We start from the raw sequence: 16,159 nt of genomic DNA, 5'->3' as shown, positions 1-16,159 counted from the left end.
CTGATATTTAATTTGTGGACATTTTCAAAAAATAGAGAGAGTATTTTCCCCCCTTCCCCAAATTTCTGTGACATTAAATGTCAGTATGTGCTTAGAGAGGGATGCAGCCCAGTCACTGCAGCCACCAGATCTTTCTGGCGTTGTGATTAATAATTAACTGACTTAGAGGAATGGCTTAACACCACATTTCTTTGCACTCACAGACTCAAACTCACAGATCTTCTCAAAAGCAAACCAAGAAATTTATGACAGCTAAAAGCTAACATGGCTGAAATCTGGCTTGTGCTATGTCATACATTTCTTATAATTTAATTGTTCTGAAAGAAAATAAAGTAATGCTCTACATGTGGGCATCCTTACGCCAAAAAGCCCACATGAGAGGCTATTGATTGATTTTGTGATATATTGCCCATTTTAAGATAACACATTTGTTTATTGATTTTCTTGGTGAATATAGCTTTTCCAGCAATGCACTTAATTGTACTACATCTTATTGTAGTAGTAAGGAGAAAAGATCCCTGATGAGCTGGCCTGGGGTCCCCAGGAGCAACCAGTGTGGGGAACTGTTACAGCTCCCACCCTCCTGGCTCGCTGTTTCACTCTTAGGTGGAACATCCAGGGCTACCAGCACAGGGGGTGGCTCAGTCCCCGGAAAACAGGTTTTTTTCAAAATGGTGCTCCTGTGATGCAATGCCAACATGCTGGGTTGAAGGGTGGGGGAAGGAGTTTTAGCTGCACCACAGAATAGTCATGGGCTGGGACAAGGGCACTTGGTTATATTCATAAATATATAAAAGTTTAGTCTTAGGAGCTCGAGATGGTTTGGAAATGCCTTTAGAGGAGTCCCATAAATAAGGGATTTCAGTCACAAGTGTTTTAGCTGTGGTACTTTTCAGTCTCCTCTATACAGGGAGATTCATTAGATTTAATGAACAGACATTTAGCATACATTAGTTCTGCTTTTCCTTTTAACATGCATATTCATTTTCTCTTTAGTGATTGAAGTAATAATTATGGTGCAGCATCGTTTAATAAAGAAATATGAAAAACATAACAGTCCATCAGACTATCTTAATATATCAGTGCTATGACATATATAATATGAAGGCTGTAGTTTCTATGTGAAGATTTAAAACTGCTTTGCAAGTATGAATTTATTGTATCTTAGAAAGCTTTTGTGAGCTAGAAAGTAATAGCATACATCTTTCCAGCTGAGATTCATTCAGATGGCCTGAATTTATACCATTTACCAAAGAGAAGACAATAAATCTGAGAGGAAGAGAGGAAGCAGATATTGTGGCCTCCATGTTTATACTTCAGCTTAGAGAAAATACTGCAGAAACTGGAGGTGTTTACAAATCTGTTAAAGTGATAAGATTTATTTTCAGAGCTTCTGCCTGATTTATATATGAGCCTGCAGCATGAGCAGTCTAGTGACTTCTCACATTTCCTATCAAGGCATCATTAAAAGCTCATGTCATCCCCAGGATTTTAAGGGCTGTGCACTGGGGATAGAAGTCCCACAAAAGGCATCACAATGATGTGATGACATCAGGGAAACTGTGCTACAGAAGCGCTGCATTGTCCTTTAGACTGCATTTTCTGTCATGAATAACAGAATGGGAGTGACAACTGCCTCTTTCAACCACTTCAAAGCCCTTCCTAATCCTCCTCTTTCACAAAATATCTAGGAAAAAACAAAAGTATTAAGTTCTCCTGAAGTAGATGATATCTTTGCTATGAAGATTTCCTGAGTATGAAACTTTGATTTTGGTAATTTTTACATGGTCTAGGACTAAAAAAAAATGTAGATGAAATATAGTTCTTTTGCATATTTTAATGAAATTCAACCCCAATCGTCCATCTCCATCTTCCTAAGAAGTTGATGACCAGCTCTAATTTTTGCCACATCTCTTGTATTTGCACTGAACTTCTCTTTTAAATGCATGTCTTTCTTTTTTCTAGCTTCAAATTTTACAACATAGAGTTGCATCCTTGTCTGCAGCTGCATTCATAGAAACCTCACAAAGGAAATTCACTGTTATTCAACAACAGTTAGCTCTGTCAGTTTTAGAAATATAAACATTCATTTTCACAAGGTTTTAAGTAGAGTTAAATGCAGCACTGTGGGGTATTTACAACATCCAGCTTTTGACACTCAGATGCCCTCAGCTGTCCAGCTATTTTAAGAGAATGATTTCATCAGGAAGGTTTTAGGACAGGACTTATGGTGGTACTGGGAATAATTTCTGTCAAAATTCTCTTCAGCTTGCTATGCAAGAAGCCAGGGTAGCCCAGGTAATTTAGTACTTAACTGCTGCTGGCTCTTGCTGCTCTCCAGGTTACATAATTGTTTTACTATGAAAACTCAAAAGTTAGTAATTACTTACCTTTTAGTTATTATTGTTTAATAATTTTGTACATTTAAAATATTAAAATTCCTTCTCAGTCATTCTGTGTGCGCAGCCTTTGGTCAGGACAGAGCTGGTTTTCTTCACACGAGCTGGTATGGGGCTGTGTTTTGGATTTGTGCTGAAAACAGTGTTTACAATTCAGGGATGTTTAAGTTACTGCTGCACAGTGCTTGTACAGAGCCAAGGCCTTTTCTGATCCTCCATGGGTCACTTTTATCTTTCTGATTTTCACCCCATCCTTCTGGGGAGGAGAGACAGAGTGAGCAGCAGAGTGGGCTTTATCTGCCTGCCTGTGCTGAACCACAACACTGGCTCCTGGAGCAAGGTCGGATATTGTCCAAAAAAATCAGTTGCATTTTTTGTTAATATGATTTTTTTTTGTTTGGTGTTTCATAAATCCACCCTGTGTGTTTGTTTTTAAGTGAAAAATCCCACCTACATTTCATGCTCTAATTGCCTAATTTTCAGTAATTGCAAATGATTGATTTCATATTAGCTGACAATAATTTGCATGACATCAATATGTAACAGAGAAGAAAATGCTGTTTACTTTGCACATTAATGGACATGGAATTAAATAAGGTTCATACATTTCTTGAGTGCTGCCTTGCTTTCACAATCTGTTTAAATTATTGTTCAATAAACACAAGTTCTACTTGCTTTTTTTTTTTTTTTTTTTGCTAAACTCAAAAATCCTGGATAAGTTAATGTTAGTTATATTTCTGTAATACTCCTGATATTAATAGCTTGTCTCATATAAAGAAGTCAAAATGGCTAGCAGGGTTTCCTACTGCAAACACTCAGTTCTAGACTTCCAGATGCTGTTAAGCAGTTGTTGCAGTTTATCCTAGAGCTATTTATAATTAGCTAGTAAATGATTATTCATAACTTGACAGATAAATGCATCATGTGCAATTAATAAATAACAAAGCCAAGCCAATCTTCAGGATATATTTTGCTTTGTGAAGGTAGAAGACCACACTTGCATGAAAGATTCAGGTTGAATTTTATGTCTAAATCAAATTTTTGAGCTGATGATGATTGTTTGGCTGTTCTGTTGAGGCATCATGCAAAGGCACTCTAGGCAGAAGGTGCTTGGGCAACTAATATTAAGGCTCTTTTGTTCCTCAGGTAATGAACAGCACTGGGCAGATGCACCTGCACTCAGGCACTTGCTGGCCAAGAGGACACAAGGCTCTTGCCTCCCAAAGACATGTATGGAAAAGGCACATCGCAAGGGATGCTTCCTTCGGATATGAAGAACTTTATAATCATAATTGCTGCTGCTGGGAGTGGACCTTGGGGTCCAAGCTGCCATGGAGTGGCCAGACACCCATTCCAAGAGGGAAGCTGTGTCTCCTCCTGTCCCTTCCCTGGGCCGGCAGTCATCCCAGTGAACATGGCACTGTGAGTGTCCTGCCAAACCTCAGCCCTTACTACCTATCACATATAGAATAGGAAATCATACCCAACCATTCCTGAACTTCCCTTCCCTTCCCTTCCCTTCCCTTCCCTTCCCTTCCCTTCCCTTCCCTTCCCTTCCCTTCCCTTATACAAGACAAGACAACTGTCATTAACTGTGCCCAAAGTTAATGGGCAACCAAAATAACAACCTCTTGAAGTTGTCTCTAGCTGAGAAAATCTCCACAAATAGCATTTTTCAAAACTGTCTCAGTACTGATAAAACTGCCTGAGAAGAAGGCACAGTCAGACTCCAGGGCATAATTAGTTATGCCCTGAATTTCAATGTCTAGTTTGGATTATTTATTCATCCATTCCTTGTCAGGATAGGCCAGATCCTTGGACCTTGCTATCTGATAGAAAACAATGTTTTGATAAGCATAGATGATTTTTCCTTTCTGCCCACCCCCCGTCTGTTTTTGTTTATATTGATTGCAAGGGGTTTCCTGTACTGCAGCAGAAAGCTGGCTTATCCTGCCAACATTTTCTGTATTACAGAGTGGGATTTCATGGCAATTATAACAATGTATTTTTATGATTGGATGCAGGAGCTTCCTTTAAAATCTATTCAAAATGCAATGGTATATAAATAAATTTCTCTCTTCCATCTTCTCCCAAGCATTAATGTGCAGTATCTTTGTGCCAAAAAGAAACAAGTGAAATTGTCTAATCTTGAATAACTGTGCAGAATTCAGTAAGTGCATAAAATGATGGTTGCATGGCTCTTAACAATCCTAATATAAGTGACAATATTTTTCTGCTGTAAATTGTCAGTGCTTTGGAACTAGATTTCAACTCTTCAGCAAAAAACTTTCTCTTAAGTTTCCTTCCAGCCCAAGTGTTTTGCCATTTCTGAAGTTTTATCTTGATTAAACTTATGTAGGAGGTATTGATAAAGTTGCTCAATTCAAAGGTACAAGTGTCTCACTCCAATGGAAGCTGTTGTAGCCAGCAGGAGATACCATTGCCTGCAGGGGTTTGTGCTACTCTCCGTGAAACTGCACCTTCTTTTAGCTTATGTTCTTCAGCCTCAGAGAACAGAAACAAGTTCAGTGCCTAGGGAAACATTTATCTGAGAAAATGGTGTAAAGCCTCTATTGTATTGAATGAAGAAGGAATTTCAAACTTCAATAATGTGACCTTTTTGCCTGAATATTCTTTTACAATGTAGTAGAAACCCCCTGTGAAATGCAAGGCTATATTTCACAGCTAAATATGGACTATACAGTACCCATGAAGTGCTTTTTGTTGATTTTTATTTTTAGTCCATCAGAGCAACATTCAGTTCAACATTTCAGTCATTTTAGATTGAAAGAGATTGGCTTTGCAACAGGAGATATCAATGAAACACACATCCAGTGCTAAGTTAATCAGACCTCAAAGCCATTTTCTCCAAAGCAAAAAGGGCATAAACACAGTCAGAGGAGATCTCTCATCCTTGCTGTTGGCATTGTTCTGGGGAGTAGAGGAAAAAATGCTTGGCAGGTTTGCCATTCATCACTCTGTGTTCCTGTTTGAAACATACAATGAGCTCACTGTTTTGCAAGGACAAAAAGTCAGCTATTAACTCAAGCAGTTTCTATTCAGGAAGAGATTATGGGGAATAGCAGCCAGTCTAGCAATTTAACTTTTGTGAGATATTTTCTAGTGTCCATTTCTTTCTCATTGACAAATTGTGCTGGTTTTGGCTGGGGTAGAGTTAATTTTCTTCACAGTGGCTGGTGTGGGGCTGTGTTTTCATGTTTCCAGTCCTCTCCCTGATCCTGCTGGTAGGGGAGTGAGTGAGCAACTGCATGGGGCTTGAATGCTGGCTGAGTTAAACCACGACACAAATGTAAAGCAGGCCTAGAAAACTCCCTGTTTTGTGGCATGCAGTAGGACACAATTTCTATCTGAAATGGTTGTGACTGCAGCTGTTATGAAAGCTCAGAACAGGCACAATGATTGCTGGGATCGAGCAGACCTGTTACCCAGGACAGCCACAGTGCTCAGGGGCACAGGCACAGGCACTGTGTCCTGGCTGAGGTGCAGTTCTTTCTCTGCTGCCATTCCATAAAAAGAAGTAGAAAAGTTCTTAACAAAAACAAGTTAGTGTAGAAGTGACATGAAGTCAGCTGTGAAAGAGGGGAACACACAGCTGGAACTAGACTGTGGGACAAAACAGCATGCAGAAGAGTGGGTGGAATTAGCAGATAGATAAAGTATGGGATTTGGATCCCTGAAGCAGACTATTTTAGATCAGGTTTCTAGAGAGGTATGACATTCTTGTGATACACCTCATTTCTTTTTATAGCATCTTCCTCATCTGGAAGCATTTTTCCAAGATGTGGCCATTGAAAGGTGCTATATTTTCTGCCTGGGCCTATGAGTTTCTTGGCCATGTACATCTGTTTGTCCTGATTTTAAGATATTCTGAGAATGGTATCAATGCATACTTTTATTTAACTGATTTTGGGTGTGGGGTTGTTTGTTTGTTTGTTTGAATGAAGAAATCAGTCAAAAAGGTGGCCAGAGAGAAACACACAAACATCATTTATCTGTGGTGCTGCTGTTGATATGAAGCAGATGCAGGCTGCAGCCGCCTGTGTTCCCTGGTCTATACATGCAGTCCCCAGCCCAGTCTGCCTGCACACTTCCCCAGGAATGATCCTGCTCTCCTGAGATCACTGGAGACTCAGGACCCCTGAAGAGTCACCATGGGCCCACAAAAAGCCCAAGTGGTGACACCTCAGCCTTGGCAATCATGCAACTTGTGTGGCATCTGAAGCCTTTCAAATGCCATCCACAGAGGAGAGGAAGGCAAGGCATCTCAGCTCCCAGAGCAGGCTCCAGGTCACCATGGGTGTTCTCTGAGCTGCCTGGCGCTTCAGAATTCAGAGAAGTGGATTAGAACAAGTGCATTAGCAGTGATGTGGAGATGTAAGTGACTGTCCAGGCTTGGCTGAATCCTTCCTGATAAATACTTCTCTTCCTAACCCCTGACCTTGTCCATATGTCTCAGGAAGGGAAACAGCCTTCTTGTAGATCTAGTGGATATTTTAGGGAGAGACTCAGCAAATGAAGGAAGCTGGAAAAACAGACTTTTATTTTCTTTATCTGATTGAGCTGTTTATCTGAAGCCTTTTAAGCAAAATACAGCTGAGGGGACCAGTTCCCCAATAATCAGATTCCCCCAGAGACTGAATCTAGGACTTTAACTAAACCTGGATTAGTGAAGCAATCTGTTAGCAGAGATGTTAGAAACCATTATGAGGTTTGAGGGCTTTCCTTGTTTGTTTGGTGGGTTGTTTGGTTGTTTTGGTTTTTTATTTTTCCTCAGAAGACTGTGGTAGAAAGAAAGCCTGCCTGAAAAAGCACAGAAGAATCTTCAGTGGGGGAGAATGCAGCTATTGTCTAAGAATCCTAGATCTAGTCTAATGTGTGGGATTAATTATCAAAATAATAGGTCTGCACATTTTGACAGAAAAGATAAATGAACCAGTTTTGGTTTGAGTTGGGGTTTTTTCCCTCACTAAAAATAAGACAGTATGTGCATCTAGGACATGGTTAGGCATGTAGCACATACATATAGCGATCCTCTTGCCAAGAAATACGCACTATGATGACACACAGAATGTAGGAAATCATATTTTATCTATTGTTTAACAACATAAGGGGGAAAAATTAGAAGCTCACCTTTTGTGCCCTGCGCTTGTCTGCTCGTTGATTCTGGTGGTATATACGGCTGAAGTTGGAGACAATTACAGGAACTGGCAGAGCAATGACCAAGACCCCACTCAGGGAGCATATTGAACCAAAAATCTTGCCAGCTATTGTCTTTGGCACCATGTCACCATACCTGGGTTAAAGAAAACAAAAGGCTTAGTAAAAACAAAATATCTTCTAATCATTTTATTTCACAATGAATTAGTTGCACGATATATTTTACTTCTCTTGCAAATAATAGTTACTGCATATAGATAAAGCTTTTGCACATACAGCATGCCCATTATTGTGCACAAATAATTTTAATTTGAAGCAAATTTTGGGTCTCCTGTCTGTCAAACTAGGGGCAGGTAAAACAGAAGCTTTACCTGCTGTACTCTTCCCAGGCTGCCTCTATTGCAATGGAGAGAGAATGACCTTGCTAAGAAAAAAAATCAGTGTTGAAGTTCAGTCCTTATGCTGTTTACTTGAAAGAACTCATCAATTTCATTGGCAAGATCTAAGAGAGACCACTTGGTAAATTAGATACTAAACTGAATAATCTATTGTCTCAAGCTGATATAGTACTTTCATTTAGCAGGGTGACACATTTTTGCAACAGGTTCCCCAGGAGATCATGGACTTTCCATCATTTTATTTTTTGACCTTGGCTAGACAAAAGCATGGCTGACCTAACTTGTTGTTGACATGAGAAGCTGGAGTAACTGAGATCTGTGGTCTAGGTGAAAGCAAACACGGAAAACTTGAGCCACAAGCAAGCAAACAACCAAATTGTAACTGCAATCCTGGCAGTGCTCAGAATTACTAAAGCTAACACCTTTCTCTATGATATTGGATATTGTTTTGTCCAGCAAGTAAGAACAAAGTGTTACTGATGTATATAAAGGCACTCCAGTGACAACTTAGTAAGAGATTTTAGCTGTTTGCATTTTGCTGTATTCTATAGGGGACAAGTATGTAATTACATCCTACAGAGTTTAATAAAAAGATTAATTACTTTCAAGTACCATTCAGTTTTTAACTTTATTGGATTTTAAGTCATTATTAAACATTGATTTTTAGCTTGTGAGTTTAGTATGCTTATGAAAAGAGAGATAACATATTCCCTATTACAAACAATTTATAAACTCTTAACACAAGATAAGTTAAGAAATAAAACTGTGGGTAAACTGAACAGTGTTTAGAAAACACTATCTGGAAAACAAAACCTGTCTGTGCATCAGGAACCGGAAAAATAATAGAGAAGGGGGGGGAAGTCTTCAAATCAGTGTCCAAATTGTGCTCCTAATCACAAGGAATGGATAAAAAGGTGAGGATATAGGGTGATGGAGAAACTATAGAAAGTTAGAGGACACCTTCTAGCAATGACAGCTCAGCTCATGTCAAAAGAAGGTGAAGATGAATGGTTTGCATTTTGTAAGAGAGTAAAGTGTTGAATGTAAATATTCAAATAAGTTGTCATACAGGCAGATGTAATATAGATGACCAAGTTTTAGACTATTGACATAGATTATGTTGTATTAAATAAATATTTAGTTTTACTAAGCATGTCCAAGTGTAAAATATTCACATGAATAATAGAATTAATATTTCTGCCAATATTTCCCCCCACACTTACTCAGAATTTGAATGCTATTAGTTTCTCATTTTGTGACATGACAGGGTTGCATGAAAAGTATATAAGTTAATAGATTGTATATTTTACATTAATAATATAACTGGTCTTAATAAAGATATCTAGAAACTGGAAAAATAATGGAAAGAATGTAATGCTTTCCTTCACATCAACATTTGCACCCCACTACACAGGCATTTTTGGTGTTTATCTCTTCCTAAAGCCTGAGCTGACTATCAGCTCTATGCATGACCAGCTGTTCTTTTCTTTGGGCAAGGAAATGGATAAATGATCTTTCAAGGTCTCAGACAAATGGGATCCCCAGCACCTCACTAACCCCATTTTTTTTCCAGGCAGAGCAATAGAAGAGCAGTGGGCAAAGGGCCAGGGTGGTGAGCTTTGGGGACAAGACCTAAGATCAAATCACTGGCAAACATTCCTGCTTTACTCTTCATTAGTTTTACTTAATTCTTATAGATACAAGTATTTTCATATATTGGATCAAACTGTGTAAACAGAAACAACGTGATTTTGAAATGCAAAATTTACACATGCCCAGTAATAGATGTCTCAAATTAGATCTCTTAAATGAGATTTCTAAACCTATATTTAGATGCTTATCACTTGAAATGCCAAACTGCTGAACCTCCATAAGCTTCCATTGTCACTGATGGCAGCTGTGGACAGAAGACATTGTTGGCTCTAATTAATTTGGCTCGAAATTGCTCAGGGATATAGTTCATCCTGTTGATAATGTGACACTATAATTATATGAATCAAGAGCAGACTGAAGCTTTAGGAGTTGTGACAGGAACCACAAGCTCATCTATCTTTAGCATTTCAGTATTTATGTGTGAACCTAACCAGTGACATAAGCAGATGCCTTTTCATAATATTTTAGTGTTACAGAGTGAAATAAAAAGAAAAAATAGGATTGTTCGACACAAGAAGGTATTTTGCAATGTTTTTCTTACCTTCTGGACAAAATGTCATGCAGATGCATATACTGCTTACTTTAAAATAACTTGCTTTCAGTTACTTTTCTTTTTAGCTTGCATCAGTTGTAATACAGTGACATTTTCCAAACGTAATGTTGCAAGTCTGTTATTTAGTGCCAGTAATACCTTTTGCATCATTAATAATTTCTACATCATTAGTTTTTCTCCTGTTACTAACCACTGTGCTGGGGTTGTTTAAACAAAATTATAGTCAGAAAAATTACTTTAAAGAAATTAGTCTTCCTAATTCTCACAGGATGAGAAACATATTTGGTTACTTCAGTGAAAAAACAGAGGTTTTGCCACATTTGCCCTGGTTAGCCTTGTTTTCCTCTGGGACAGTGACACAGATTTTAGTCTAGGGTAGTCATGATCAGAATTGCTAATGAAGTTCCTCTTCTTGAATTAAACATTACCTTTAGTTATACCTCATATATCACTGAACACCACCAATGGAAATGGATGACATAAAATGAAAGGAAAATTAATTCTATAGCTCCAACTGCAATTGTTTTATTCTTTAGAAATTCCGAATGGAAAAAAGAGTGTAACTCCATTTTCAGATGACAGGGAAGTTTGAGGTGCTAGCATTTCAAAGTGGAAAATTTATACTTGATCTCTAAAACAAATTCTAAATTCTGCAGAAAATCCGATTTCTTCAGCCATGGAGACACAACAAATGTAGAATCTTATTAAGCAATTTTAACAGACTGCCTTTTCAAAAGGGGACTATTTTAAGGTTTTATCTAGTGCTACTCTGCTTGTCTCACTTTTCTTCAGGCTGGAACCCCAGACATATTCTCATTTATTTGCTTTTTTTCCCTAGCTGCAGTCTTTTCATAGCTTTGTATATTGTCTGTTCTGCATGTGTCTATTATTGTAGCCAAAGCTCAAGCCAGTCTTTGGGCGTTTGTGATTTGTACTGACAATCTAATTTTGTAATGTCAGACGTGTCATCCCAATATTTTATGTTCTGGATGAATGAAGAAAAAGAGGCTTCATACTGATCCCTGATCTCAATCAGGTTCATTCTACTTCAGTTGCCAAAAAAAAAAAAAAAAAAAAAAAGGAAAAAGGCTATGACAAATCAGGTGTGTCAATCAAGCTTTATCAAATCACAAGTCAGAAACAACATGATCAACCTAATGCTGAGGTTTCACTGGGTGCAGTCCAGACAGGCCGGAGGGGCTATTGCTTGCAGTCCATGAGTTTCATTAGATTCAGGAATGAGATGAATAGGTGATGATGGCACAAATAAAGCCTGCAGAATTTAGAATTTGTTTTAGAGATCCTCTTCACTAAGTGACACTGTACAGGGATGGATGGATGGATGGATGGATGGATTGGATGGATGATTTAGAGGCATGTATGTTTGTCTGGGTTGTTTGTATTCATCAGGTGACACAGACTACTTTTACATATTTGACTCCTTATTGCAAGACAGACAGCAAACCAGGGGATTCCTTCATTTTGCAAACACTGTCTCTTTCAGAGTGTTGATGTGAGTAACATGGGTGTGATGTAGCACTTTGCATGACAGACTGGAGGGATCAAAATGCAGCTTGAGTCATACACAGGAGATGGAGTTCTTGCAGGAGCTTGGGAAACACAAATGTATTTGGGGTTACTACTGCTCAGATGGTAATCTCAGCACTGCCATGTCAGATCTTACCCATGGAGAGCCACCTGCCAACACACTACTGATTTTATAACAGATGAGTGGAATATATCTAGTGTTCCATACCCATAATTCAAGAAATCTCAGACAACACAGACTATTTGTGGCATCATCACCTATTCATCTTTTTCCTGAATCTAATGAAACCCAGTTTTTGATGGCTGTAAGACGAAATATTTCATAAGTCAAAGGTCCAAATTATAACTGAAATGAATCATACTTTTTGGCCATTTTTTTCCTTGATGTGACAGAAAATGTATTTTCTTTAATAATCTTAAAAAATGAGAGGGACAATGCTGCTTATTTAACCCCTGTTTGTTTGAACACAGGAGTAAATTTTTTCCAAGTAAAAAATAAGCATATAGTGGATGTCAAAATAAATAATGACAAAAATTTCAATTTAGCATATTTTTGTGTGTTACATCAGAAATTAATATTTGAAATAGCTCACTTTGGGTCAAAACACCCCCAAGCGACCTCTGTATCAAATCTGTAAAATTGGAGGACATATATAGGGAGAATAAATTCAGCATTTGCGTTTTTGCAAAGCCTAAATACTCAAGGCTGAAACCGATGGATACGGTTGAGGTTAAAACACCCTCACTACGACAGGGTTTTCTGGCACTAGAGGGCGTAAACGCCATTAAAACCAAATGCAAACGCAGAAACAATTTAAAATGCGTGTTTCAGATACATATGCCCTCTTCCACCTCTTTCGAATTAATTTACATTCTTTGAAGAATTATTACATTGATTGAGATTTGTTGTCTGCTCCCATATTATTTGCTGAAAAGGAAGGCTAGTAACAATTTTTTTTTGTTTTCAAACATGTAAAACATGTCAGAAAATAATAGAGTTGTAAAATAGATGCAAAGACATTAAAATTAACTTGGTAATACTTATTTTAAAAGAAAGATAATTTATGACCAAAGAACAATGGAAATAGTACGAGATCCATGGCAACTAAACAATCTTTGTAAAAGCCAGAACAGCTCATATTTTTTCATGTGTGGGGGACAAATCACATTTCCCAGTAGATTTGGTGGGTCACTAGGCAGAGATGTAGATTTGTGCAGGGGAGTTGATGAAGAGAACAGTGCCCTGCCTCTCCAGGTGCGGGCGATGCTCTCGCCCTGCAGCGCTCTCCCGCTCTCTGCTGGGTCGGGGCTTCACCCACCGCGGTGGGATGATGATGCAGCTGCTCTCTTGTCTCCTGTCTCAGCTAATGGCTCTTTCCCCTCCTCCAGGAAAAGCCCCAGAGGCTGCTGTGGTGAGACTCTCAGAGAAAATTATTCAGCTGCTCATTGGCCCATGAGTCTAGCCAGCCACCCACCTGGGCACACGTTTACATCCCAGTATAGGAGAGTAGGCAGAAAAAGCAATTCCCATCCTCTCTGACACTACCAAACAATAATCACGGTGAATCTGCCTTACTGTCCTGGTTTTGGCCAGGGAAATACCCTAATGATTTTGGAAAAGCAATTTCTAATAATGCAAAATGTTGCTGGTTGTGTGAGGTGCAGAACAACATTACACAGATTACTTCAAGTTTTATTCCAGCCTAGGAAGATTCTGCATGGAATTGCAAATAATCTTCCTGGATGCTTTTACTGCTGTGCAGGGCCCTCTGCTGCAATAGCTCTCTCTTCTGCCTAGTCATGATGGACATGGTCCCCTCTGGGTCCACAAATGTTCCTTCAAGTGCTGCCCAGTATGATCATTCATGAATGATGAAAACCACATCTGCTTCTCAGAAGTGGTAGTGCTCCCTGGGTTTTCCAGCCTGCAGTGCAAGAGAATTAAAATAGTGCCCCTGCACCTGGCTGGGTTAGCAGCTCCTGAAATACAGAATTTATAATAAAAGTCAGGGGATTGGAGGGGGAGGGGGGTTGCAGTTTTTTGTCTTGTTTTATTTTGTTTGTATGTGCACCAGGGTTTTCACTTAAACAGATTTGCACAGGTGGACTTTAGTAGTTAGAGGTCAAAACACAGGAGATTTTGCATGGAAAAGTTAAAAGGCTTGCCCAAAGAAACACTCCCAGCTTCTTGCAATCCAGACCAAGTTTCAGATAACCAAATTCCTTCTGTTTTCCTTTACCATAAAATATTAAATTCAAAGACAAAAAAGTCATCTTTTGTTGTCATCTCTCCCTCACTGAATAGGAAAACTTAATATCCTACCTGTTCTGAGCAAATCATCACAGAATTGGGATGACTGCTCCATTCTGCATGGGGGATTTTCAAGCTATCAGAGGTACAGCTCAGCTGACTCCCAACAGCAACGTTACAGTCACTACTGAGATGGCATTTCTATTTGTTTTCTTTCCCCAGACTTCAGAAGCAAAAATAAGCATGCTTGTTTTTAGGAAAAGGAGAATGTTTATGAATGGATCCAACACTTCATAAGGACAAGAAAAGCAACATAGCACTAGAACGGTTCTTGATGTAAAACTTGCAAGCTGCCTTTCCAAGTGTTTCCTAAATCATGCTGGTTCTCACAATACACTGGCCAACACCCACAAACAGGTGAAAATCTGGCTTCTTTAGAGTTTGCAAAGGGAGCTTTGCACACCCCTTCACACAGAACCAGGATTCTGTGGCAAGTGCAGGTGCTCTCAGCCTGTGTGGCCCTGCCACGTGCCTGAAGGTGACACTGACACTGTGACAGTCACTGCAGAAGGTCTCTGCAGAGGAAGCTTGTGCTTCCAAACCCCGTATTTGTTTGAAATGATGTAGACATCGTGTACCTTTATGGAGTAACTCAGAACTGAGTCTTCCAGTTTTTGTGATGGAGATGCTCTCCTGGGAGATCTGCCATGTTATTCACTGGGATTTTTTGCTTAGTTTAGAGGATGGAGGACTGTATGTCAGCAATAAAATTAATCAGCTGGACTGCCACACACTCAGCAAAGGATGAGTGACGTGTTAAGCCCTGCCTTTGTGCTCTCATGAGCAGGTGAATAAACCAATCTCCATTAGCTCCCTTCAGAACCAGCGGACTAGCTCTGGGACTAAGCATGCATGTTACAAGCGAACAAATATCAGTCAACCACTTTAACTTTGAGATCACTTAAAAAAACCACCATCAGTAAAAATATAGAAGCTAACCATTCTGAGTACAAAAAGAAGTTCTATGCATAAAGCAATACTACAGACATGTCAAATTACATTTGACAATTGCTAAATAAGGTCCTTGTCTAAAGAGAATGCTGTAGATTGTTATAAAGCTGTTCCCTAGAGCCTTCAAGCTGCTAAATGCTGGTGAGTTGACACTAATTAGCCATTTCTTTCAACATTACATCCAACTACAGATAATTGCTACTGGTAATAATTTTAAGTGGAACTTCTAAATAAGCATTTCCACTGTGTTGCCTTAAGGATTTAGCCTGTACAGTTACAATATGGGAGCTAATTCTGTTTTTAAAACACTAGTGTATGTGAATATGAAATGAGCCAGGTTTGAAAGAATTAGTCAGACAAGTAAAAATGACTTTATTTCTTAAAATGATCTTTACTCCTAAGAATATTATATCTGATTAGTATTGAATTAATTTATTACTTTGTTGTATTACTTTAGAATTTTAAGTCTTTAAGATACCATGGTGATGAGTGGAGAAAAAATGCTTGGCTAGATGTTATTTCATAAGATGGTACAAAGGATTACAGGATACTTGTCCAGTGTCACTCAGATATGTATTTTCTGGGACCTGATGCAGACATAATTTTTTTTCATTCTATTGTATGTGAAGCCAGAAGTAACTGAGAGGGAAAAAAAAAAAAAAAAAAGACAATTTGATCTTTGCTCCTGTAATTCTGCCCTACTTCACATAGAGAAAATGTTCCAGGGTCTTTGCTCCTAGAAATCAATGACTTCTATTACTTACTTAGGACCTAATTTTCTAACAGTTCTTTTGTCAGAACATGAACCCACACACAAACACATATATAGGATGAGCGGAGCAGCTCTTTCATAGCTTATAAATGAACAAGAAATGCCAATAATAGTTTAGAATAAAACTTTACCTAGCCTAATATTCAGTCTCCAAAATTAAACCTAAAGCAAACAAACATATAGGGAAAAAGAATCAGCTAAATATAAATGATAATATCATTGAATGATCTTCCATCCTTCAACCACTTACAAATAACTGAAAAAGTGCCAGCTATGATTTTTTTTCTCTTGCAGTTAGTGATTCTTAGAGGGTTGCACTTCCATGGGCTTATTTTGACCCTTTAAATCTGTGCATATTTCTGGCATTTGTGACACCGGCAGTTCCTTGGTGAGTGT

General features: G+C 38.6%; 1 protein-coding gene across 1 annotated transcript in view; it reads right to left on the bottom strand.

Moving 5' to 3' along the window:
• The window catches only part of KCND2 (potassium voltage-gated channel subfamily D member 2), a 263,107-nt gene that overhangs the window by 8,816 nt on the left and 238,132 nt on the right, over positions 1 to 16,159 (bottom strand). Inside the window, exon 3 of the mRNA XM_041471509.1 lies at positions 7,551 to 7,713. Coding sequence (XP_041327443.1) covers positions 7,551 to 7,713 — 163 coding nt within the window. The remainder of the gene's footprint in view (positions 1 to 7,550; positions 7,714 to 16,159) is intronic.

Source organism: Pyrgilauda ruficollis, unplaced genomic scaffold, assembly GCF_017590135.1.
Source record: "Pyrgilauda ruficollis isolate IOZ18807 unplaced genomic scaffold, ASM1759013v1 scaffold27, whole genome shotgun sequence".
NCBI classification, from domain to species: domain Eukaryota; kingdom Metazoa; phylum Chordata; class Aves; order Passeriformes; family Passeridae; genus Pyrgilauda; species Pyrgilauda ruficollis.
The sequence above is the reverse complement of the archived record's forward strand: the minus strand, read 5'-3'. Positions and strand labels throughout refer to the sequence as shown.